The 25,662-nt window shown below is 39.6% G+C and overlaps 1 protein-coding gene across 2 annotated transcripts in view; it reads right to left on the minus strand.

Moving 5' to 3' along the window:
* Positions 1–7,171: 7,171 nt before the first annotated feature.
* The window catches only part of GALC (galactosylceramidase), a 56,798-nt gene continuing 38,307 nt past the window's right edge, over positions 7,172–25,662 (minus strand). For both annotated transcript variants that reach the window (XM_038746233.1, XM_038746239.1), the window contains 9 exons: positions 25,275–25,399; positions 23,590–23,717; positions 21,770–21,859; positions 20,107–20,196; positions 19,206–19,350; positions 16,851–17,031; positions 11,546–11,709; positions 10,777–10,853; positions 7,172–9,082 (listed from right to left, as the gene is read on the minus strand). In XM_038746233.1, coding sequence (XP_038602161.1) covers positions 8,936–9,082; positions 10,777–10,853; positions 11,546–11,709; positions 16,851–17,031; positions 19,206–19,350; positions 20,107–20,196; positions 21,770–21,859; positions 23,590–23,717; positions 25,275–25,399 — 1,147 coding nt within the window. In that variant the 3' untranslated portion in view covers positions 7,172–8,935. The remainder of the gene's footprint in view (positions 9,083–10,776; positions 10,854–11,545; positions 11,710–16,850; positions 17,032–19,205; positions 19,351–20,106; positions 20,197–21,769; positions 21,860–23,589; positions 23,718–25,274; positions 25,400–25,662) is intronic.

Here is a 25,662-nt window from a genome sequence, read left to right on the forward strand (position 1 = left end):
ATGAACGCCCATATCCTCCATGAGGCCTTCCCTGACTAAACCTTTTCCTTTTCTTCCACTCCCTTCTGATCACCCTGACATAGTCCCTTTATTCTTCGCTCCCAGCCCTACAGCACTTATGTACATATCGGTAATTTATTTATTTATATTAACGTCTGTCTCCCCTCTAGATTACAAGCGTGTTGTGGGCAGGGAATGTGTCTGTTAAATTGTTGTATTATACTCTCCCAAGCACTTAGTGAAGTGTTCTGTACACAATAAGGGCTCAATAAACAATTGATTGATCGATGGTGGAGGGGCTTTTGCTGTCTGAGGTGCAGCAGTGAGGCCTTTGTTGCCTGGCAGGGTTCTGAGGGATGAGACATCACAACCCTCAACAAGCTAGTTGGATTCTTAACTACCTGGTCTATGACAGCAGGGCTATCCACGGGTACTGCCCAGGTGGCAGCAGCAGGAGTCTTGCTGGCACAGCTGCCACTGCCAGGCAGATCTTGGAGGTTTCTGACCCGGCACAGTCACGCCCTAGTGACTGCACCTAAAGGCTCTTGGAATCAGTTAGGATATGGCCATTCCAGCTATTGCATCCCATAGGAGAAATGGATGAAGAGATTGTATTACAGAGAAACAACATGGTCTAGTGTAAAGAGCATGGGCCTGAGGACATGGGATCTAATTCTACCTCTGCCAAGCTGGGTAACCTGGTGCAAGTTACTTCACTCTTCTGTGCCTTAGTTTCCTCATCTGTAAAATGGAGATGTTTTGGGAAGGGAATGTGTCTGTTTACTGTTATACTGTACTCTCCAAAGCACTTAGTACAGTGCTCTGTACACAGGTGCTCAATAAATATGACTGACTGACATTAACTATTCTCTCTCCTACTTAAGACTGAGAGCTCCATGTGGGACAAGGACTGTCCCCATTCTGAATATCTTGTAGCTATCCCAGCATCTGGTATAGTGTTAGGTACATAGTTGTCCGCTTCCTCTGATAGTATTTTTGGCCAGCAGCTACCATGGATGGAAGGTGCCTTCCCAACACTCTACTGCAGAGGGACCTTAATGGGCTCCACCCAAAGTTTTCTGGGGCCAGGAAAGAAACCAAAATATATGACAGTCCTATCCAAACCTAGATCTGGTCTCTTTAGCCAACAGTCATAATACAGTGGGGTACCTATAACAACAATGTCTAGACAAGAAAAAAAAATTCATCTAATAATCTTCAACTATGAGTTCTTCAATACCTGGCTCCTGCCCCTACTAATTCACTTCAAAATCTCCTAGGCTAGAGATTTGTTACTATTATTATGCTTAATAGGTGCTATGTGAAAAAGCCCTGTGCTAACCATTGGGATCAATCAATGGTATTTATTGAGCACTTAATGCAAGATAATCAGATCAAAAATTCTCATGTGATTTCAGCTATCTTCCCCCTTTCATTTCTCCAGATTACATATAGTAATTGCCTATTTCCTTGATGCACAACAGGATGCTTCCTTTTTTAAAGGCACTTTCTGAATACCTCCTTCTGCCCAAAAATCTTTTAAGGTACTGGTTCCTCTCTCTCTCACCCAAACATCCTCCTACTCTGGCTCATAAAAAAAGGGAAAGGCCCAGGAAATCACATAACTTTTAAGACTCTAGGCCTAACTCTCCTAGCACCCTAACTAGCAGGCTCAGATACCTGTGATAGAACACAGGCCCTCGCACCCAGCTGGACAACCCTAAAACACCTTCCCAACCTGGAACCATGCAGTGATTTTAATAGGGACCACCATATATAGGAAAGGCAGGATATCCTAAATTCTGATACTTCACAAGTTTTTCTGAGGGCAACATTTGCCATGAAATGATAAAGTAAAGTCTCATCTGAGTTTAGTTGTACAAACATGTCCAAATCCTTCTATTTTGGCCATTTGTATTAGTGAAAACATGCTTTAAATCAGATTACAACGTGCCCTTCCCTTGCTCCAGTGAAAAGTTAACCTCCTTTTGTTTGTGAAATTCTTTAATTATTATGTGGTCTTTTATTGCATTCTAAATTATTACTCACACTGTTATTAATTCAATAAATTTCATCTTTTTACTCTGTATATTCATTTTTAGGACTCTTCACTAATATATGGTTACAATCATTGGATTACCCACACTTAGCATTTGAAACATATGGGCATCTGCTGAATAGTCCATCCCAATATTTACCTATGGCCCAGGAGTTTGGAAAGTATTATTTAGTACCCATAGGCCTTATCATGTTTTTCCAATGTCCATTCTTTAATGACCAATCTATTCAATCATATTTATTGAGTGCTTACTGTGTGCAGAGCACTGTACAAAGGATGTGGGACCAATTCAGAACCAAACATTCCCAACTGAGTTTTGGATCCAAACCACGTAAAAAAACAACAACAGTCCCACAGATTTATGTAATATTCAGGGATGGTAATCACTGCCCCAAACAGAAGATTCAAATCACTACCAAGCCAAGGGCCTGAAAAATAAAGATGCCACATGAAAGACTTCAAGTCAAAAGAAAGACCTGTTGAAAAAACTGCTAAAAGAAACACTACTGTCAAGTGGGAATTACCTATTCAAGAAAACCTGGCAAGGAGAGGGCTTGAGGAGGAACCTCAACTCATCAGACAGTTTACTGTATAGAGAAAAAGAGGGCCGTCACACCTCCTCACTACTAGAAGCTAGATTAATCATTAGTAGAGTACAAAAGAGACAAAAACATCAGTAAAGTTTCTATGCTGCCACTTTTTTCTTTACATCATCCTTCTCCCACTCACTTCTCAAGTAATAGATTAGCTCCATCCCACAGGAAAAGGTAGGAATACCAAATAGAATACCAAATATTGCAAGAAATTTAAATGACTAGATTCTTGTTGTTGGGTAAGGTGACCAGACAAGGCTAAGGCAGGATCCATTAAGGCCCCATTTCTGACATTTCAGAACAGAACTCTCATCACTACAGCAGTAGTAGGAGTAGTAGCCCCAGCAGCTGGCCTTGCTAGTTGAAAAGGAGGAGGCCTTTTTTCAGCAGTCAGAATGGGAACTGCCACCACCGTGTCCTCAACCATCATTGCCACAGTTCAACTGGCTGCATAGAGGCAGTATGGCCTGGAGAAGCAGCATGCCTAGTGGATACAGCATAGCCTGGGAGTCAGAAAGACCTGGGTTCTAATCTTGGTTCTGCCGCTTGTATGCTGTGTGACATTGGGTAAGTCACTTCATTTCTTTGTGCCTCAGTTACCTCATCTGTAAAATCGGGACTAGGACTGTGAGCCCCACTGCAGACAATGACTGAGCCTAACCTGAAATATTTGTATCTACTCCAGTGCTTAATACAGTGCCTGGTACATAGAAAGTGCTTAACAAATACCACAATAAAAGATAAGGTATAGGGAACAAAAGGCATACTTACAGCATTGCATAAATCTGCCCACATCTGGGACACTGTATGCAGTCCTGTTTGCCATATCTAGAGCTGCACAGCTGGTAGTGAGAAGGGCAACCAAGATGATTAGGGTAATGGAGATTTCTTACATGTTCAGACTGAAAAAAATTAGGCCCCTTGATCTGGGAGGATGCCAGCTGAGAGGGGACAGAACTGAGGCCTGAAAAATCACAAAAGAACAGGACAAGGTGAATGCTCACCAAATTGCTCCTTGCCCATGCTAAAACATGGAGACTCCCTTTGCCACTTAAGTGTAGTAGTTTCAGAATAAAGGAAACACTTTTCAGGTAACAGGTGATAGAGCACATGGAGAATGATGTGGGCAGAAATTAACAGTAGGGTCATGAGACTGGTTTGGATAAATTCATGCAAAAGCAGTCTGCACTGAGTTACTAGAGGGTAAGTTAGGGCTATGGAGAGAAAATGATAATACATTTCTAACCACTAGGATCAAGGCCACAAGATTTTTCCAAGCTTTTCGTTGCAGCGGTCAGAGAGAGATTACGGGACCACAGGTCCAACCCTGTGCATTTCTTATATATTTCCAGTTTGCTTGAAAATGTAATTATTTTTTATCTTATTTGTTAAGCACTTACTATGTGTCAGGCACTGAACTGGCACTGGGGTAGATACAAGTTAATAAAATTGGATATAGTCCATGTCCCATGTGGGGCTCACAGTCTTAATCCACATTTTGCAGATGAGGTAGCTGAGGCACAGATAAGTGAAATGACTTCCCCAAGGTTACCCATGAGAGAAGTGGAAGAGTCAGGATTAGAACCCACGTCCTCCTGACTTTCAGGCCCATGTTCTATCCACTAGGCACACTGCTTCTAATGGCCCAAAGGACTTCTGGACTTCCAACATTGCTGCAGCAGCTGCTATATGGCTTGGTAGAACTGCAAAGGCCAGGAAGCAGTGGCAGAGTTGGATAAATAGCACTGGCAATGGACAGTGGCAATAGTGAGCTTGACCTTGGCAAAGGTACTTGGATCTTGGCAGTTACAAAGGTTAAGTTTACCTCCACCACACTCCTTTATCTCCCTTTGCCTTCTCTTTTCCCTCTCCATTCCGTTCCTCTTCCCTTGGTTTCTGTCCCCTCACTCCTTTTATATCCTCACTCCTTTAAACCCCAATAACTTGCCACCTACAATTACAATATCAATGGTACTGGTTTGGGAATAAAGAACTCAGTAGAGAGCAAATGCTTGAGATTTTCTGGGCGCAGTTAACATTTCAGAGAGAAGTGAAATCTCAGTCTCAGGGGAGAAACAACAATTTTACCATTTAATACTCTTATTGGGAAATATAAGTTTTTGAGAACTGAGGGGAACCAAAACTCCCAACTAACTGATCAAAGTATTTATACAAAATGCTTACCCATCCATGGAGCTTGGCTGGGCCCACACAATAACAATAATAATAATAATAATAATAATGATGGCATTTATTAAGCACTTACTATGTGCAAAGCATTGTTCTAAGCGCTGGGGAGGATACAAGGTGATCAGGTTGTCCCACATGGGGCTCACAGTCTTCATCCCCATTTTACAGATGACGTAACTAAAGCACAGAGAAGTTAAGTGACTTGCCCAAAGTCACACAGCTGACAATTGGCAGAGCAGGGATTTGAACCCGTGACCTCTGACTCCAAAGCCCGGGCTCTTTTCCACTGAGCCATGCTGCTTCTCTAACTCAAATGGAAATTAACTAGCCAGTTAATTTGCTCCATGACGACAGGCCTGTTGGATAAATCCGGTCCTAGAGAGGATTTTTTTCACCTGAATTACCCAAAGCTATAGAGAGCAACCAGTCCATTGCTCAATCCTTTACTTCATCTGAGCTATACCAACCCACCATTGTTAAAAAAAAAAATGACATTAAACTACTCATTCTTCAGCTCTGTGGAGCAAAGAAGATGGACCATTACAAATTTTCTTCACATCCCACTTCGTTCCTTTGATTCAGGAAAGACCAAGAATAACCCAGCAATCTATTAAGTCACCACTATTCATAATACATAACTGCATTTTGACTTTTTGTTCTTGTTACCATGGTGATCTGTGAAAGAGTCTGACTTCCCACAGCCCCAGTGCACCATGTCTTGGAAGGATGAGTTTTCAAGCACAGGAAGATATTACTGTTGCTTCCCTTAATGAACAGTAAGATCTTTTCTAGCACTTTTTTTAAAATTTTCAAAAAGAAAAATGTCATATATATTTCTTCACTTGTTTAACAATCATTATGATCCTATAGAATCATATAGGTCCAATGTGAATATACTACTAGGAATGGATATTGGTGGGGAATTACACAGGGAGTAGAAGTGTGTATTAGACTGTGTTTGGATAGAGAATAAAGTAAGATTAATTGCCACTTACTAACTCTCTCCAGCCCACTCCAAATCTTTTCAGTCTAGTCTGACTCGAAAGGTTCTTCTGTGGCTGACCAGGCTGGGGCCACACAAGCCCCCTGGATGTTGGGGTGAGGCACTGGGTGACTGCACTACCTCAATCAAACAATAGTATTTTATTAAGCACTTCCTGTGTGCAAAGCACTGCACTAAGTGCTTGGGTGTGTACAACATAACAGAGTTGGTGAACACGTTCCCTGCCCAAAATGAGTTTACAGACTCCTCACAACATCCTGTAGTGTGGGTGGTGAAGCAGAGATTGGAGGGTCAGTGCTGATTCTGACTCAGGGGAGACAAGGTGGGAAGACAAAGCCAAAGTGCTCCTCTAGTACAAACTCTGTTGCATTACTAGAAATTGAGAACTCCTCTAAATGCTAAATCCCTTTCAAAATGACACAAATACCTTCTGTACCCTGTTGCCAATTTTTCTCCCTTTTAGCAAAAACTTAGGCCATTTCTTCATCATCATATCATCATTACTTATTGAGTACCTACTATATGCAGAACACTGTACTAAGCACTTTGGAGAGTGTAATACAACTGACACATAGTAAGCATTAAACAAATACCATAACCAACAACGAGGAGACACCAAAAAGACATGTGCAGAAGAAAACCTGGGAGTGATAAATGAATTGGGGTTCTCACTTCTTATAATAAGGATTTTAATAAAAATAACATTGGCACTTATTAAGTGCCCACTCTATGTTACGTGTTGGGTGGGTACAAGGTTATGAGATCAGCAATATAGACGAACTGGTTTTCTTCAAATATTCTCAAAGTTTGTGAGACATAAGTGGACATGCTTTATATATGGAATTTTCTGGCCTGTTTAGCTTTTTACCAAAAAAAACACACAAAAAAAAACCCAACACTCTGGAAGGATTCAGATGTTTTTTCCAGTGAACACTAAGCACAAAACAGAGATGAAATTACTGTTGTCAACCATCTGGAAATGGAGTAAAAAATAGCTCCATCTGCTAACCTTGGGAAGGAAGGAATTAATAAGATATAAAATATTTCTAAGTTACAGAAAAGAAATTTTAATAGTAAATATTTATTTAAAAACAATCTTAACCTAGGCAATATGGTAACCACAGCAACCAGAGGGGATTGGTTTTAGAAGAGTGTACTGGAGGCCATTACACCCTTCAGACTGGTGATAAAGCCTTTCATCACTGTTAGTCTAATGGCAAGCCATCTTATCTGGAAGTTAAATGTGATATCCTAAATAAAAAAGTATAATTCCTTTCATTCCAGAATACTATGATGCATTTATAAAACTAGACTGCAGAGATAAAGGCATTTTAAAAACTGTTTTATTTGTTCATCTGGAATCATTTGTATTTATAACCACTCTCAAGCAATCTGATTCTGCTAAACATTCAGTTTGAAAGTCTATTTTGTTATCAACAAAGGCCTTCAATTCACTGAATAAGAATTAGAGATGCCAAAACAATGTAGTCAACATTCATTCCCAAAATACAAAAGATATTTAAAATGCTTAATACAACATAAATACCCCATTAGCTAAGAATTTACATTAAGTAAACTACTAAAAATTATCAGTGCAATGTGTTAAAACTAGTGCAAAGAAAAAAAGTCAAGCATGTCCTTAAGCATGAACTTCGAGCCACACCAAACAGTTTAGTTTTTCTTTTCAGGTGAATTTTGGAGTTATTGAGAGGACAAGTAACACATTTGTACCAAAGTTGCCTCAAACATTATTTGACACTAAAGTCCTGCATTTTCCCTGGCTGCACAAAAACTACTGTCATAGCTAATTCTATGGACACTTGGAAATATTATAAATCATCTTTGGTTCAAATTCATAATTCATAAAGCTTATTTTAGAATGCAAAGATAAAAATATTATTTGCAAAAACTCTACAGGATTTTCTATCATTTAAAAATGTCTACTGGATTTGCAATTTGCAAAGATTCCCCCACTTATAAATCAAACCTTCCACTATTTAAATATAAATTTATATTTAAATAGATACTAGCTGCATCTGATGACTCAGAAAGCCAACAACTGAACACACTGAGTAATAATACATAGTTCTTTTACCTTCATATTCAAGTAGAAATAAACAATTCACTCATTTCTTTAATTTGTTTGAACATTTTAAAGAGAAAATGCTCTAATGAACTATGTGAAGATGGGAACTATGGGAAGATGTTGTTCCCAAATGGAACATTAAAAAAAGGGACAAAAATGAAACTCCTACACAGCTGCCTCTGAATTAAACACTTCTGTTCCATTTGCAGATCATACTGCCCTTGGTTATGATGTCAAATTTGTTCACGGTATCAACTCTTCCTCCATTTGCATTTAGAGGGGACACACAATCAAATCAATGACCAAAGCCACAAAGAGGGAAAGGAGGAAATGCCTAAATAATTGGTTACAGTGAAAGAATTAGAGACCATTAAAGTCCCAAATTAGCTTGCTTTTATTACTAGCTGTAGCAGTATTTTAAGAGCTAATTTATTAAGGCATTGTATAAATGATCATGCATTTTCCCTTTTAAAAAAAACTGTTAAAATGTTAAAATTCAACAGAGTACTTGAACTGATTTGCTTCATACAGAAACCATTTTCATGGGGAAAACAGTATCTCCCAAAAATACTGTAAAACCAATTCATTCATTGAGTCCAGTTGTCAGTGGCAGTAAATATTATTTCTGTGGATAGATTCACTAAATTTATATCACCTGACTAGGCCTGGACTTCAACTTTTTTGTTATATGGGGGATCAAAAGAAGAAATAATGCACTTGTTAATGAGGCAATACAACTTCTGAGAAGTCTGGACTATGACATGAGCATATTCTTAAGGACTGGGAATAGCCTGCCCTCTTTGAAGTGAGAAGACGAGAAAGCAACAGGTAGCATTACTAAATTATAGTAAATCTCACTAAATACATAGACAACAATGGAATCAAGTATAAGGACGGTTCTCTCTCCTTAACCTAGCCCCCCCAAAATCCCTTTAGATTTGGCCTTCAAAATAGGGCCTGGCTCAAAGCAGGCAAAGTTTAAAAAAAAAAATCTCATCTCAGGCTTAGTGTGTGGCTTCTACATTAAAGTTGTCAAACTGTGCAAATTCGAAGGATCGGGTTCCTATTGCTGCCCAGCCATTGCTTGAACCGCTACTCCAGACATCTTTCCAGAGAGGATAACCATTTAACATCCCTGAGGAGTAAGGACCCTGTTCGGAGAGAGGGAAAGGGGAAAGAAAGAGGGAAATAAAAAAGAACAGTATCACAATGAGAATGGCTTATTTTAATTCCCTCTCCTCCCGCTATCTTCAACCTCTCATTCTTGAATGGCTTCTTCCCGTCAATGACACTCAAGACTTCACACTTCAAAATCTTCTCTGAATTGCAAAGCCCCCTCTAGTTATCATCAATCAATCAATCGTATTTATTGAGTGCTTACTGTGTGCAGAGCACTGTACTAAGCGCTTGGGAAGTACAAGTCGGCAACACATAGAGACAGTCCCTACTCAACAGCAGGCTCATAGTCTAGAAGGGGGAGACAGAAAACAAAACCAAACATACTGACAAAATAAAATAAATAGAATAGATATGTATAAGTAAGATAAATAAATAAATAGAGTAATAAATATGTACAAACATATATACATATACACAGGTGCTGTGGGGAAGGGAAGGAGGTAAGATGGGGGGATGGAGAGGGGGACGAGGGGGAGAGGAAGGAAGGGGCTCAGTCTGGGAAGGCCTCCTGGAGGAGGTGAGCTCTCAGTAGGGCCTTGAAGGGAGGAAAAGGCCTTGAAGGGAGGACAGGGCCTTGAAGGGCCCTTTCCCTTCTTCCTACTTCCATTCCACACACAATTGCTCTCCATGCTTCCTATAAACCAACTCTGAACTCAAAAGACACTTAGTAAGAATTGTTGATTAATTTAGAATGCATGTCTACCCAGCCATCCAGTCAATCAAATATCTTTCTCAGTCTCAGTCTGCCTTGGAAGGTGCTCAGGGCAATCCTTGAAATGAGAGGAGGAAGTTCTTCGGGAAAGGTTCTTCATCTCACCTGGAGACAGCACTTGATATGAGAAGAACTCACTACCACCCCTGACTTTGAATAACTCCACTGTCAAAGCAATAGTTGACATTACTTATGCCTAGAATGGAATTTACCATTACAATGCTTCTCCTTTATTATTTTCAATTAAGAAAATCATGAAAATAAAACACGTTGCTATTCCTAGCACTTGTGTATAGACACATACAGGAAACAAACACTTGGTGCACAATAGTTTTTAGGCTACACTATTTAGAAAGTTTGATTTCAAGTTTCCTTTCTACTTGTAACTACTCCTGTTCATACTGATAGGTCAGTCACAAAAATTCAGGAACGTGTGCATTACCAAATTCATTATTTTAACATTAAACCAGAAAATAGTTCCAGATGATTCATGAACTATTTTGTGAAACAGGATCTAAAAATAAACCAAGAAGTTTGACAATGTAGAGGATTTTCTGCAATATTACAAATATGCTATTTTCTTCTACGGGAAGTCTTATAACATTTTGAAAACTGGACATAACAGTATTTCATCTCTCTGCCTACCTGCCTTTCCACCCATTCTTCTCTCAGTGCTGTCAAAACTCTTTCTAATACAACTAAATCACTCTCTTGCCTGTAGAATAAGACTGCCCAGTCTGGTCACTGGTTCAGATACAAGGAATGGGTTATAGCTGAATCCAGGGTCCCCAGGAAAAAAAGGCCTGTTCATGCAAACTTAACATGCTTTTTCTTTCCTTTTGTTTACATTTACAACATAATTTAGTAAGTCTCCATTCCCCAAAAGCAGACATATTATTTTTCTTCCATCAGGAAGCGCAAATAATTTTCTGAGTACTTCAACTGGTTACTTACATCAATTTTCACAGAAAGTGTGTGCCATGTTTTAGCTCTGACTCCAGCTTTTCCTTTGAGCAACACAATGTTTCCAGCTACAAAAGAAAAGCAAATTGTGTCGAAAGTTAAAACAAAATTAAAGGGGATTCATTATTCAAGCACTGATTATCGAGTTCGTGGGATTATCCGCTCTTCTACTCCTGTTTCCCACTACCAGTGTTGTAGACACTTTTTATTTACAGTATTTGTTGAGCACTTACTATATTCCAGGGACTATACTAAGCGCTGAGGTAGATATAAGGTAATCAGGTTGGACACAGTCCATTTCCCACACGGGCTCACAGTCTAAACCCCATTTTACAGTTGAGGTACCTGAGGCCCAGAGAAGTGAAATGACTTGTCCAAGGTCACACAGCAGAGAATTGTCAGAGCCAGGATTAGAACCCAAGTCCTATGACTCCCAGGCCCATGCTCTTTCCATTAGGCCATGCCAAAGAGCGGGACTAAGTCTCTACAGACAACAGGAAAGACAAGGTAGAAATGCATATATAATTTTTAGCCAAGAAACACCTTCCTTGTCTGAAATTTCCGATTGTGTTTATTGGTTTTAATTACCAAAAAATTCAAAGTTGCTTTGTTGCTTTTGTTTAATTAAACCTTCAGAATCTAGGTAATGGCCTGATGGAGACTCAGAACTACGATAACATTTTTTAAGATGGGAATATGCTATTTATGAAGAAATGAAAAGCACCAGCCTGTTGCAGAGTAAGAATACAAATGTACTTACCAAGATCGCCAGTAACTCTGAAGGTACCATCTGCAAAAACCCAAAAGAAAATTCCTTTGGCATTTCGAATCAGCACCCCACCCTTGTTTACTCTTCCTGCAATGAACACACCTCCTGTGTGAGGTTTCTCTATATAAATATCACAGGTTACAGTCAGATTCACCCTGTAGAACAAAGTTAATGGTTCCGGTAAGTTATAGCATTCTGAATATCAAAATAAACATCACAAATATTTTCAAATTTTCAACAGTTTTATATAGAAAAAATTTGGTTTCCTAAAGATGATATCATCTTCATTACAATTGCTAAGTGCTTACTCTGGGCTGAGCACTGCAGTGAGAGCAAAGGTAAGATAGAAGCAAAGTTGCAGTGCACTGGTATGTCAGAAAAACAAGCCATACGATAGCCCGTGTGTATGATGGAACAGATGAGTGGTTTTCCTTAGTGCTGAGCTGTGCAAAATGCAATCTTCATTTAAGAGGAGAAATGAGTATATTTTAAAGTCTAAAGATTTATCTCCCTAGCAGGATTAAAAACTCACTGAAAGAGGCTGTGTATGGCTAACTATGTCCCTTTGGTTCCCTTAGTCTTTCTGGTACTAAATAAGTGTTAAATACCACAAATAGTATACCCAGCACTACAAACTCAGCCTATTTATGAGGGAAAGAAAAAAGGAAATCTCTTTCAACTTCACATATCACAACTCAGAATAAGTGATTCTGGAATTAGAATTTAGCAGGCAATTTTGTAGATAATGAATGAAATAGAATAGAGTGCAGTTTGCTCTTCCACAGCCGTAATCCCTCTACAGTGCTGATGAAAGCAAAAATCTGCCAGTAAATTAAGCAAATTTGAAACTCAGGATGCAATGATCAGATATGTGCTGTGAAAAGGCAATTTTATGGTTGCCATTCTGATATAATCAATGCTTACTAACAAGATGGAAAGTTTTACGCAGCTTCAGCTAAAGTCTGTGTAGTATGCTCAAATGACTATTGCCATTCAACTAAAGCAAAATATGAGAGCAAAAGAATTGCTCTATCCTACTGTCACAGGCTGCCAATCTTTTTTACACTTCAACAAAACTCTAAGGTTTATCATTCACCCATTTCCTATCATTTTTTGGCACAGCCCAAGGAGGAAAACAACTATGATAAAAAGTACTATCTGAATAAGTTTGCACTGAGCGTAGTTCAGACATGAATTCATTTATAGGATAAACTTGTAATTTGACAAACTTGTAATTTGACCAGCTACAATGCTTTGTTTTTGAATCATCTGAGCTAGCCTCAGTTGGGATACTTATAAAACTTACAGATCAATGGCTTTTTTTATAGTATTGCTTCATATTCATATAGATAAATCTTTACTGGGGGTCAAAGACAGCGAACCAATGTATGACCATGGACACTCCAAGACTGTCTCTTGTAGACAATGTCATCTGCCTTCCAGAAGCAGTGTGGCCTAGCAGAAGGAGCACAGACCTAGGAGTCAGAGGACCTGGGTTCGAACCCCAGCTCTGCCACTTGTCTAACGCGTGATCTTGGACAAGTCACTTCACTTCTCTGTGCCTCAGTTACCTCATCTGAAAAATAGGGATTAAGACTGTGAGCCCTATGTGGACAGGGACTCTGTCCAACCTGGCTACATTGTATTTACCCCAGTGCTTAGTACAGTGTCTGGCACACAGTAAGGGCTTAATATCGTAAAAATATGCTTGGTGCCCCTTCCATTTATGCATCTTGCCATCAAAGATTCTGCTCTGCATCATCCTATTTTTGTACAAATGGCTGGCTAGTTTTATGTTCTGTTATCTGGGCATCCTTATTATTCCAGTTAAATAATCCACCTGAATATTCCACTTGAAGAAGAAGCAGCATGGCATAGTAGCTACAGCACAGGCCTGGGAGTCAGACAGTCATAGGTTCTAATCCTGGCTCTATCACTTGTCTGCTGTGTGACCTGGGGTAGGTCACTCAATTTTTCTGTACCTCAGTTACCTCATCTATAAAACTGGGTTAGAGACTGTTAGCCCCACTTGGGACAAGGACTGTGTCCAACCCAATTTGCTCGTATCTACCCCAGCACTTAGTACAGTTCCTGGCACATAGTAAGCGCCTAGCAAATACCATAATTGTTAATTAATATTATTACTGACCCCACAAAACCTACTCTGATGCAGGAGGCTCCCCTCATATATGGAGTTCACAAGAGTCTTGAATAAAAGTGTCCCAGGCAGGCAGAAGACTTGGTCCTCTCAGACATAAAATAAATGAAAAAGCTTTATTTCTGCTGGCCCAGTAAGAATCTTTTCATTCCTGCATTTAATGGGCCTGTGCAAATGTGGTAAGGTATCTGGGATATCTACTGTCAGACTTTTGTACAAGATGAACATTTTTACCCTTGGACAAAAAAATGATATTTTGGCACAAGAGTTCTTAAAGAATGGACAAAACCATATTAATTGACTTTGCAGGATTACTTGTGAAGGACTCAGGAATGACAGATGAACTTTGATCTTGAGACATTAATATAAAAAACCTGCGCAGAGACAATGACTGTAGTTTTAGTGGCTTGCAAAGTGTGTCCCTACCAGTTACATTCCTGTTAGTGCATGACATGTAATGAGCAAGCAGGCAGCCTGGGGTGCAACGCACTGCAAAATGCATGTGTAGTCTTTACCCACAATGACCATTTACAGGCAGTGCGCTCCTCTTCCTTCTGTAAATTATTGCCACTCTTTCCACTCTTTGTATTTACTGAGTGTTTACTGAATTGATAGGCCATTCCTGACTTCTCCCTTTCAGCAATTTAAAAGTCTTTTCTGGCCAAGGAAACCTCACACAAACCACAACAGCATTTTAAAGTCCCGTCCCACAGAGAAAACCTGAAATCAGTTACTGCAAAGATTCATTAAAAACTACTGCATACCTCTTAAAACCAAGGATACCAACCTCACCCCTTCTCAAATAATAATGATGGCATTTATTAAGCACTTACTATGTGCAAAGCACATAGTTCTAATCCTTCCCGAGGGTTCTCCCATAGTCCAGAGCTATAACTGAAGGGTAGAAAGTCTGCACTATCCCCTACAAGCTCCTACTGAAGTGGCTTTTCAGTTTCAGGAGGATACAGATGGAGTGAAACTTTCCCTGACTGCAATAGGAGACTATGGCTCCACCCACCAACACCCTCTCACGGAAGTATCCTGAGGCTAAGCAGTGTAAGAATGGCACGGGCCTGGGAGTCAGAGGACTTGGGTTCTAATCCTAACTCTACCCCTTGTCTGCTGTGTGACCTTGGACGAGTTACTTCACTTCTCTCTGCCTCAACTACCTCATCTATAAAATGGAGACTGTGAGGCCTAGGTGGGAAAGGGGCTGTGTCCAACCTGATTATCTTGTACCTCTACTCTAGTGCTTAGTACAGTGTCTGGAACATAGTAAGCACTTAACAAATGCCATAAAAAAACCAGTTATTGTTCTGGCCTGAGATTGGGGGTTCCCATGGACTGAGTTGTGGAGGAGGGGAATAGGGACTGAGGGTAAGTAATGTTAGAACAGTGTTCCTCAGTTTCATGTGGAGGACAGAATCAAAATGACCCTGTCCATTTTGTTAGCAACCACAAGTTTGGAAGGGGTTTTGCCCTGCACAAAACATCAGAATACTAGAGTAAAGAAGGCTACTTGGTAAGTAACACTACTGCCATTATTACTGCTAAAATCTCTAAACAACATTTAAAGTGGCTTCTTGTTTTTAGAAGGAAAGTGACTTTGTCTTTCAAATGGCTCAGCAGATATCTATCACTAGACATCTCATCTACCTCAGCAGTTTACGAAAAGTTCAGCTAACAATTCATTGCACTTTTTCGAAAAAGGGTGCTGATTTGCCTTTCACCAATGCCACCTACTGGCCAATTGGCAAAGTTTTACAAAGTCTGCTTTATTTCACAGGCTGAATTCAAGCAGGTCTACTTACAATCCAAAAGGTGACAATCTAAGACTGACAGGAACAAATGAGCAATTTCAATCTCCTCTTTGAGGCCTGATGTATAATTACAAATGAAGAGAGTAATTAGATGTAGGTCCCAACACCTGTTTGAAGTCAGGAATCTCTAGTTTCTAAGTCCACATTACTCTTCTCCTGGGAGAGGCACCGCTGAGTTGGGCATGTATGGAGAAACTGAAACAGGCAACTGCAAGTGATACATCACTCTCTAATCACCAAGACTGACGAAAGACAGATGAAGAACAGGGTATCAAAATCAATCAATCAATCAATCAATCGTATTTATTGAGCGCTTACTATGTGCAGAGCACTGTACTAAGCGCTTGGGAAGTACAAATTGGCATCACATAGAGACAGTCCTTACCCGATAGTGGGCTCACAGTCTAAAAGGGGGAGACAGAGAATAGAACCAAACATACCAACAAAATAAAATAAGTAGGATAGAAATGTACAAGTAAAATAAATAAATAAATAAATAAATAAACAGAGTAATAAATATGTACAACCATATATACATATATACAGGTGCTGTGGGGAGGGGAAGGCGGTAAGGCGGGGGGATGGAGAGGGGGACGAGGGGGAGAGGAAAGAAGGGGCTCAATCTGGGAAGGCCTCCTGGAGGAGGTGAGCTCTCAGCAGGGCCTTGAAGGGAGGAAGAGAGCTAGCTTGGCGGATGGGCAGAGGGAGGGCATTCCAGGCCCGGGGGATGACGTGGGCCGGGGGTCGATGGCGGGACAGGCGAGAGCGAGGTACAGTGAGGAGATTAGTGGTGGAGGAGCGGAGGGTGCGGGCTGGGCAGTAGAAGGAGAGAAGGGAGGTGAGGTAGGAGGGGGCGAGGTGATGGAGAGCCTTGAAGCCCAGGGTGAGGAGTTTCTGCCTGATGCGCAGATTGATCGGTAGCCATTGGAGGTTTTTGAGGAGGGGAGTGATATGTTCAGAGCGTTTCTGGACAAAGATAATCCGGGCAGCAGCATGAAGTATGGATTGAAGTGGAGAGAGACACGAGGATGGGAGATCAGAGAGAAGGCTAGTGCAGTAGTCCAGACGGGATAGGATGAGAGCTTGAATTAGCAGGGTAGCGGTTTGGATGGAGAGGAAAGGGCGGATCTTGGCAATGTTGCGGAGCTGAGACCGGCAGGTTTTGGTGACGGCTTGGATGTGAGGGGTGAATGAGAGAGCGGAGTCGAGGATGACACCAAGGTTGCGGGCTTGTGAGACGGGAAGGATGGTAGTGCCGTCAACAGAGATGGGAAAGTCAGGGAGAGGACAAGGTTTGGGAGGGAACTGTTTAACTTACCAGTTATAATCTCCTATAATACTGATGGTCTGGTCTGCATCAGAGGCCCAGGTGATGGGACGTTGAGTAAGCACCTGGCGTAATGTGTAAATATGCTCACCAGGGTCTGAAATATTTATAAAATACTCAAATACTCCTGTTTGATCAGCAAAATTTGGAGCTTCACTAAAAGGTGGATCACCTGCCCGGAAAACAAAAGTTGCATTACAACTTTGGGTTTAAGTTCCTTTTTTTCCTTCAACACAATTTCAAATCCCTCATTTCAAACCCTTTAAACAGAAAATATTTATAAATCAGCCACTCTGTGTCAGAACCAATCAATTAATCAATCATATTTATTGAGCGCATAATGTGTACAGAACACTATCCTATGCACTTGGGAGAGTACAGTACAACAGAGTTGGTAGACACACTGCCTGCTCACAACAACCTCAAAGTCTAGAGCAAAGAACTAGACTCATGTCCTTATTCCTTTTAAAACAGCTATATAATGATTTTAGAGTATTATCTTTGAAATTTCTAACCTTAATTTCTTAAAGAACATAAAATGGGCTTTCTACTCTTTATCAGGGGAATTATTCTAATTGGTTTCTGGTGAATTTTATTTTATATAATTCATCACAATTCACTAGCTATAAATAGCTCAGGAAAGGCTTAAGTAACCCATTTGTAGAATAAGTAAAAAGTGTTACATTTCAATGGATTTTACATCCTTTGCCCCACTCCTGAAACCACCACCTAAATTTCTCGGCTAAATTACCTGGCAAGTGCCCCCAGGCAAGTGCCCCCAAAGAGTCTGTTTACTGTCGATTCTACCTTCATGAATTGTTGAATTTTGCAGAAAAGGAGCTTGCTTTTAGCTCAAAGCTAAATAATTCAGTCAGCATATGTTGTAAGTGGTTGAAATTTCTGAATTGCCCTTTCATTTTCATGGGCGGTCATATAAAGACTTAGGGCTGGTAGATGCCCTGTCACATCCTACTTTACTCTCAGAATCTATGAGAGATAATTTTACATAAAAGGCAGGTATGTTACATGACTAATTATTTAAGGAAGTTATTTCTCAACCAGCAAAATTAGATTTACCAACACACCAACTGAACTCCTCACCAACTGAATTTCCTCAAGTGCAAGGTAGAGCCAAGCAGAAAGTGCCACTGTGGCTGGAACCCAAATCCACTGTGGACCTTACAATAGGAAGGCCACTTGAGCAGTAGTTCAGTTGTTTTATGCCCTGATACGCTATGGAAAAGAGTTATAGATGAGAGAAAATCCCAGCCCTGATACAACCTCAGCTCTCAACTCCATACCCACAATTCAAATCTCTGATAGGTTACCCTGATCAGGAGGCAATGGGATGCCCACCCTCCTCATGGGAGGTACAAGCTGTAAGCCCCTAAAGCCCACCTCTCACCCCACAGAAAAAGGAAGCTGCATCTTCCCTGAAGCCGGATAGGGTTTCCCAACATCACTATTATGGTTTGGAGTTGAACAGGTAGAAAAACTAGCTGGATTTGGCACTATAAAAATAAAACAGTTCACCACACTTCAAAAGTAATTTTTAAATCAGGGAAATAAATTTTAAAAAGCTATTCGGAGAATGTCCTGTTATACCTCTCTGGCAAAGGCATTATGAACAATCTGGGTGCTCGCAGGAGTGGAATCATTTAATGGACTGGTAGCCCCCATTTCAGGACTTCTATTACGACGGGGGGAATAGAAAGTAGTGGGGTAGGCTGTTGGTAAGTGTGGTAACTGAGATATTTACAGGAAAAAACAGTTTATGAATGGATGTTTTTGTGCATTACAAAGGATTACAACTCCTAGTAAATGACATTACGGCAACTGCACCATATATACGCAGTCCCATCATCAATCAATCAATCGTATTTATTGAGTGCTTACTGTGTGCAGAGCACTGTACTAAGCGCTTGGGAAGTACAAGTTGGCAACATATAGAGACGGTCCCTACCCAACAGTGGGCTCACATTCTAGAAGGGGGAAGGAAATGTGCAAGCCCCACTGACCAGCTGGGGCTAAAGGCTCGGTACAGACACTAAGACTTGGGGGGTTTATTTTGGCCCATATAAACCTCTTTTAGGCCCCCAAAACTAATTCTTTGTCCTAATTAATTGCCATCTATGTAACCACAAAACTAGGAAATGCACAATGTAGGATATGAAGAAAATCTCACCCTTCCCCATGGATATTTTAAAATAAAAGGTTAATTCTTATGTGTAATTAAATTTTCACAAATGGAAGAGTTATTTCAACAGTGAAAACTACCTACCAGGAAACTTTTCTTATTTCTGCAAATAAAGGCTGGCTTAGGGTCTTAAAAAAAGAAATACTTACGGACATCAAAATCATCCCTGTACGTAGAAGGAAATGGTTGTGATTTGGGAGGAACTGGATAAGTGCCTTTATGCCCTGTAGTTATAGTTGTTAAAGAATAGATTTCATCCACATCCAGGGATAAAGTGAATGAGCTTTCATTCATCTGCAAGACAAAACACACAAGACACTAAATTCCAGAAGAAAATAACATATTTGTAAAAGACCAATAAAAGCAAATGGTAATCACTTTCCACCAGGAACATTTAGGTTTAAATTTCCCAATACACAGATTTTAAAATATTGCACTGCAAGTGAGGCTAAGGAATCAACTCAAAGATCTTAAAGAAAAATGCAGTCTATTTTTCTAGTTCTGTCCAGAGATAGGAAACTAGACCAGACTATGTCTCTGGGCTTCTTTCAGAAAAATTCCAGTTGAATGAAGAAATTACACAATGTATTCCTAAAAAACTACTCTAAAACAAATAGTTACAAAGTTAAGTAGAGGTTCTGTAATTGCTCCAGGACAACTTCCTAGAAAACACAAACAGGAAGAATTTACCTGGCTTGAAAATGGAACCCAAATATGGCTGAAGTGTGTTTTCAAGGCAAGAAAATGTATTGAGCACCTCTGTATGTAGACCTCCATACTATACACTTCGGAACCACCAACATAAGTAAAAGACACAGTCCCTGCCAGTGTCACTATAACGTATGTCACTATTTGCTTTTCAAACTTCCTTGCAGGTGCACACTACTCATCCCTGGATTGAAGAGTAATAACTGTGGCATAAAGGGAACCCTAGCCTAGGGTTTCTGGGGCATTCTTGGACTAGAAAGAGAACATAAGAACCCAACCAGAAGAAATGTCCTTGCCTCTAAGAGACAAAGTTGGCAGAGGTAAACCAACACTGGTTCTTACCTTTAGAGGAGTCAGTGATTTGAATAAAATGGAGTTCACAGATTTGTATTCCAGTTTGGAATACCACACCTGAAGTGCTTTCAGATCATTCTAGGAGGCAAACACAAAAATGCAAGCAGTTTCCTTAGCCAAATAGGCCATGTAGTCTTCTCAAAATCTCTAATACAAAATTTCTCTTTTTCTCCATTGGCATGCAAAAATTGGAGTTCAAACATCTGAGACAAACATCCCTTAACCAATTAGGGTATACTTTGTGAGCAATCCATGGAGATTTGAGGTCTCTTTTCTAATTCCCAAAGATAATAATCTGGTTTATGTGCATACAAACACACACACACAAAAGATGTAGTGTAATACTTTAATTTCCCAGTAAATAGAAATAATTAATCTTATTGGAAATCAATGTTTTTATAAGCCTGTTTGCATATATATGCAGACATTCCTTGGAATCTAGAATAGGTAGGTTCTAAGAATGTCATCAATAAGATTAAATTGCTTATCTATCCCTCAGTTTCCTAACTGACCTCCAGTCTTTAACTGCAGACAGGATCTCACCACTCCCTTGGCCCTTATGAGGTTCCTGGAGCTTGCTCTCAGAGCACCAAGAGCAAGGGGAAGCATTAAAATTCATGATAAACTGTCCCCTTAGTGTCTGAGCCACATTGTCTCACACCTCCCCTGCAGAGGCTGCATTCCAATTGGAAAAAGTAGGATTTGAGAATTCTAATTCTGCCCATGGAGTTCAATGCCTGTTTTTAGTTTAAACCTTACAACTTGGTTTTCACATACTAGTGCATGTCCTAAATCCCTAATTTGCAATGCTGCCTTATAAGGCACTTCTCTTGAGCCCACGACAGAGACCAGGATGTTTCTCATCCAATGGAAAAAAGGGAATTTGTCCTAAGAGGCCTTCCCAGACTGAGATCCCTTTTTCCTCTCCTCCTCCCCATCCCCCCCACTCCTTACCTCCTTCCCCTCCCCACAACACTGGTATATATGTTTGCACAGATTTATTACTCTATTTATTTTACTTGTACATATTTACTATTCTATTTATTTTGTTAATGATATGCATTTAGCTTTAATTCTATTTGTTCTGATGACTTGACACCTGTCCACATATTTTGTTTTGTTGTCTGTCTCCCCCTTCTAGACTGTGAGCCCGTTGTTAGGTAGGGACCGTCTCTATATGTTGCCAACTTGTACTTCCCAAGCACTTAGTACAGTTCTCTGCACACAATAAGTGCTCAATAAATACGATTGACTGAATGAATGAATCTACCCCAGTGCTTAATACAGTGTGAAGCAGCGTGGCCCAGTGGAAAGAGTATGGGCCTGGAAGTCAGAGGACTTGGGTTCTAATCCCAGTTTCCACATTTGCCTGCTGTGTGACCTTGGGCAAGCAATTTACCTCCTCTATGCCTCAATTACCTCAGTTGTAAAATGGGGATTAAGACTGTGAGTCTCATGTGGGAGAGGGAAGGTAACCAACGTGATAACCTTGTATCTACCTCAGCACTTTGAACAGTGCCTGACACATAGTAAGTACTTAACAAATACTATTATTATTGGTGGTAGTAGTAGTAGTATTACAGTGTCTGGTACATAGAAACTGCATAACAGGTACTATTTTAAAAAGTGAAGAGTCCACACACAAACTTACAAAAGATCCTTTAAGGGAGAAGGTTGCATTCTGTGCTGACACGGTAAAAGCAGGAAGGGGTGGTCTTATGCACCTAGAATGTTTATGGGACTAGGAAAAAAAAGAAATAAAAAGGTCACATATATCATCAATATTAATCTCATTACATGGATAAAAGAAAATAGAGTGTTTTTTCAAAATATTCTTAGCATATTTATACCTATATGACAGTTAAAAAAACAAACTTAGGAGTTAGTAAATAGTTATGGTTAACTTGTCCCTTTCCAGATAGTGCATTTGAAGCTATGTACTGATTACTATCTCCGAATCAGAAATAACACTGAAGTCTGAGGTTCATGATTTCCATGTTTATTTCAAACAGGTGCTGTGGAATGAAATGTTCTCTTTAGGTTTCCCCATTTCCAAAGGGACCAGCCATCCATATACAAAACCAGGATTGTGTGTAAAGAGTAGTGGATACCTGAGACAATGGAAATAAAGACATTCCAACACCCACAGGAAACTGAAAAGGAACTCTGTCATGATGTGGGTGTGGCTGGATCACCTATGTACAGATCTTTGCCCTCACCACACCAATCAGAAATGCACAGTGACAAAGATGACAATTTTTACATAGAAGCAGATTCATTTAAATGTTCATGCTCAGTGTATGTAACATGCAAGTGCATGCTTAGCCTGGGCAGTAGACTGCTTGGGTGAAGAACGAAGTAAGTGATCAACATCACTCTACCTTTTGAGAGGGCAAACAAACAAACCATGGGAGATAAAATGTGAGCATGAGTGTGCGATGGCAGGTTTTTCTCTACAGAGGCTCAGTCAGTCTTTTGGTAGAGAGTCAGTCAGTCGATCATATTTACTGAGTGCTTACTGTGTGCAGAGCACTATACTGAGTACACAGAGTACAATATAACAATAAACAGGAGAGAGGCACTCTGCTAAGGGTCAAGGGTCTGCAAGGAACCCAAGCAACAAACTCAGTTCTGTTCACATAATGGATGCTTCCTGTGGGTGGATAAAAAGGGGATGAGAACTAACAAGTAGATACAGTCCCAGAAACCACCAGTGTCACTTACAAATGGGGAACAGGGGTAGGAGTTGTGCCTGGAATCCTGGCTAATATCATAATTTTTGGATGAGTACCGTTGCCACCATTTTCTTTTTAGGTAAAAGAAAAACAGAAGCTACATATAAGTTTCCTGGAGTCAGGGACAGGTTCAGGCTTTTATCATTTACATTTTATAATTTCTAATCATCATCTTCCTCTTTGTTGATCATTCTATTTATCAGCTTACTGCCAGTGTGGGCTCCCAAAAGCCCAGTTTTCTGCAAACCAAAAGCCCAATTCAGATTTGAGCCAGTGAAATGGGGAAAAGGATATTTCTACTTATATTATTTTTTAGAAGCCAGATTGCGCAGGCTTTCATCAAACCAAATCACTGCTGGGAAGAAAAGGATTAGTAAACATACTGGAACATCAGTAATTGTGTTATCAACTGGGTAGCCAAATGGCCAGCCATAAAGAAAACAAGATGAAGAATACACTGGAAAAGGACAAGTAAAAGTCTCTTCAGGAGAGTCAGAAGCTGAAAAACATGTTCTCTATCATGGCCTCTCCTTTCCTCATCACTTTTTCAAGATAGATTACTGAACTTCACTGCTATTCATAGTGTTACAGTAAGAACTAAAAACAAATTTAATTTTATACCACCATCGTAAAGTTACAGAAAATTTAAATAGGACCAAATAATTATTTAACAAAAAGACTTTCAGGGTTAGCAACATTATCTGCAACAACCACTTAGATAAGCTAATAATATTACCATAGTTTCAATTATTATAGTGAGATTCCCCATGCCATCAGTTAGAGCTACATAGCTTCCTCCTTTCTCTAAGTGGCCAACTGTTTTCAGGTAATGCCAACCTGGTTGAGCAAACTGGGTAGTATGAGCTGAAAAAACAATAAAAAGACCAGAAAATAAGAATTGTGTGTTTCATTTTGAGATAACTAGGAGCCTATGATCATATATTAAACAAGTCTGTCCATTTTCTAAAATACTCCATTTTGGAAGAAACCGCTTGCCAATATTCCCCAATATTAATACATTCCACAAATGTATATTTTAGTCAAATGTCATTGCCTCAGCTGAATTTTTAACACATAACACAACTGATTAGAGTACATGATAAAGCTTTGCATTCAAAAATAAATGAAAATCTACCTTTGCAAAAGCAAAGTAAGGTCACCATGACCACAATATTTCATTGAAGTAGTATTTATTAGTCAATACTGCATTTAAAAAACACAAATGGTTGAGTTTGCAAATAGTTATGGTTAATCTATGCCTCCAGCAAAGATTTAATAATCATTGCTATCCCAGAATCAGAAACATCATTGACTTCTTAAATCTAATTAATTCCAAATGGAGAGTATATCAATTAATTCAGCATACTTTTAAACACTTAATCTAATCAGGCATTAAAAGGCTCAAGGAAAAAGGTTTCCAATCCTTCACCCATATCCTGCTTTCACTGAGAAGCAGATATATGAGTTTTTCCTTATATTCAACCTCCATAATGCCAATGCTATGAAGAACTTATCTTTCATCAGCAGTTAGCAACAAATTTTTTATTAAGATTGATTCACTTTTTAAATACAATTTAAAATTTTGCTAGACAGCCACCTCACTTTTCAAGCAACATGCTTTCATAAGGGAAAATACAAGCTTAAAAATGACAAATCTGTATCTTCTCTCATATAAAAACTTAATTAAAACAATACAAGTTTGGAGAACAGCTGCTAAAAACCTCTGATATTTTTCTTCATATGTCCAGAACTTGGTGTAAAGGCTATTAATTCAAAATTGGGAGATAGTACTATGCTCTGAGAAACCTGTATCTGCTTTTAAGTGATAAAAAACAGAAGAATTGTCAAACTTTAAAGTTCAGAGTTCCTGAGGATTATTGGAGATCATTATGACAAGATTCCATAGCTGAAGTTGAGACCTTTCAACCCCGGTTTGGACAAAACAACAAATAACAGGTTTCTCAAAGCAAAGCACTTCTACACTGTAAGCCCGTTGTTGGGTAGGGACCGTCTCTATATGTTGCCAACTTGTACTTCCCAAGCAGTACAGTGCTCTGCACACAGTAAGTGTTCAATAAATACAATTGAATGAAAGAAAGTACTATCTCCCAATTCTGATTTCAATTGCTAGGAGTCTGCTTTTGTTCCCAGGGATGGGTGAGTCATTCACAGTCCCTTAAATGACTTTCCAAGAGGGTGGGTGAGGGCTTGGCTAGCATAAAATGAGTGGGTGGAAGCAGGAGATGGGAGGTGTGCTCTAGGAAGTATGATAAAAGAGGTAACAGGCTCCCAGACCCGCATTACATACTTGGAGACAGTTGAGAAGAAAAAAAAAAAGTCAGAAAGCAGGGTATAATTGTAAGTTTATAAAGATCAAGTTCTCCATATTGGCATATTTGCTTTTTCTAAATAAAAAGGTACCTGAAATCCAGATAGGTGTTTCTACTACATAATGGCCACTCCATGGCTCCTGGGCTGTCATCAATCCATCCCGACCATAAGGTAGTTGTTCATAGTAACTAGCTAACAAGTTCCAAGAGATTGTGCTGGAAAATATGTGTTTTTTAAAGTTAAACATATACAAATACACATATATATTGTAGCATAATCATTATGACTAAGATTGCCAAACATTTGGGAGAGCTAAGAAAAGAGGGTGAACATTCTAAAATGAGGTCTTATCAACAGTTGGGGTTATGGAAATTTGAAATTAAGGCTAAACCATCCAAGGTTCAGTTTTGGTCAATCCACTTTTAGCAGAGAATGGCAAAAAAAAAAAAATCTCGAGTGAGTCCAGCAACCTAAGGTA

This window comes from Tachyglossus aculeatus, chromosome 1 (assembly GCF_015852505.1).
Source record: "Tachyglossus aculeatus isolate mTacAcu1 chromosome 1, mTacAcu1.pri, whole genome shotgun sequence".
NCBI lineage: Eukaryota > Metazoa > Chordata > Mammalia > Monotremata > Tachyglossidae > Tachyglossus > Tachyglossus aculeatus.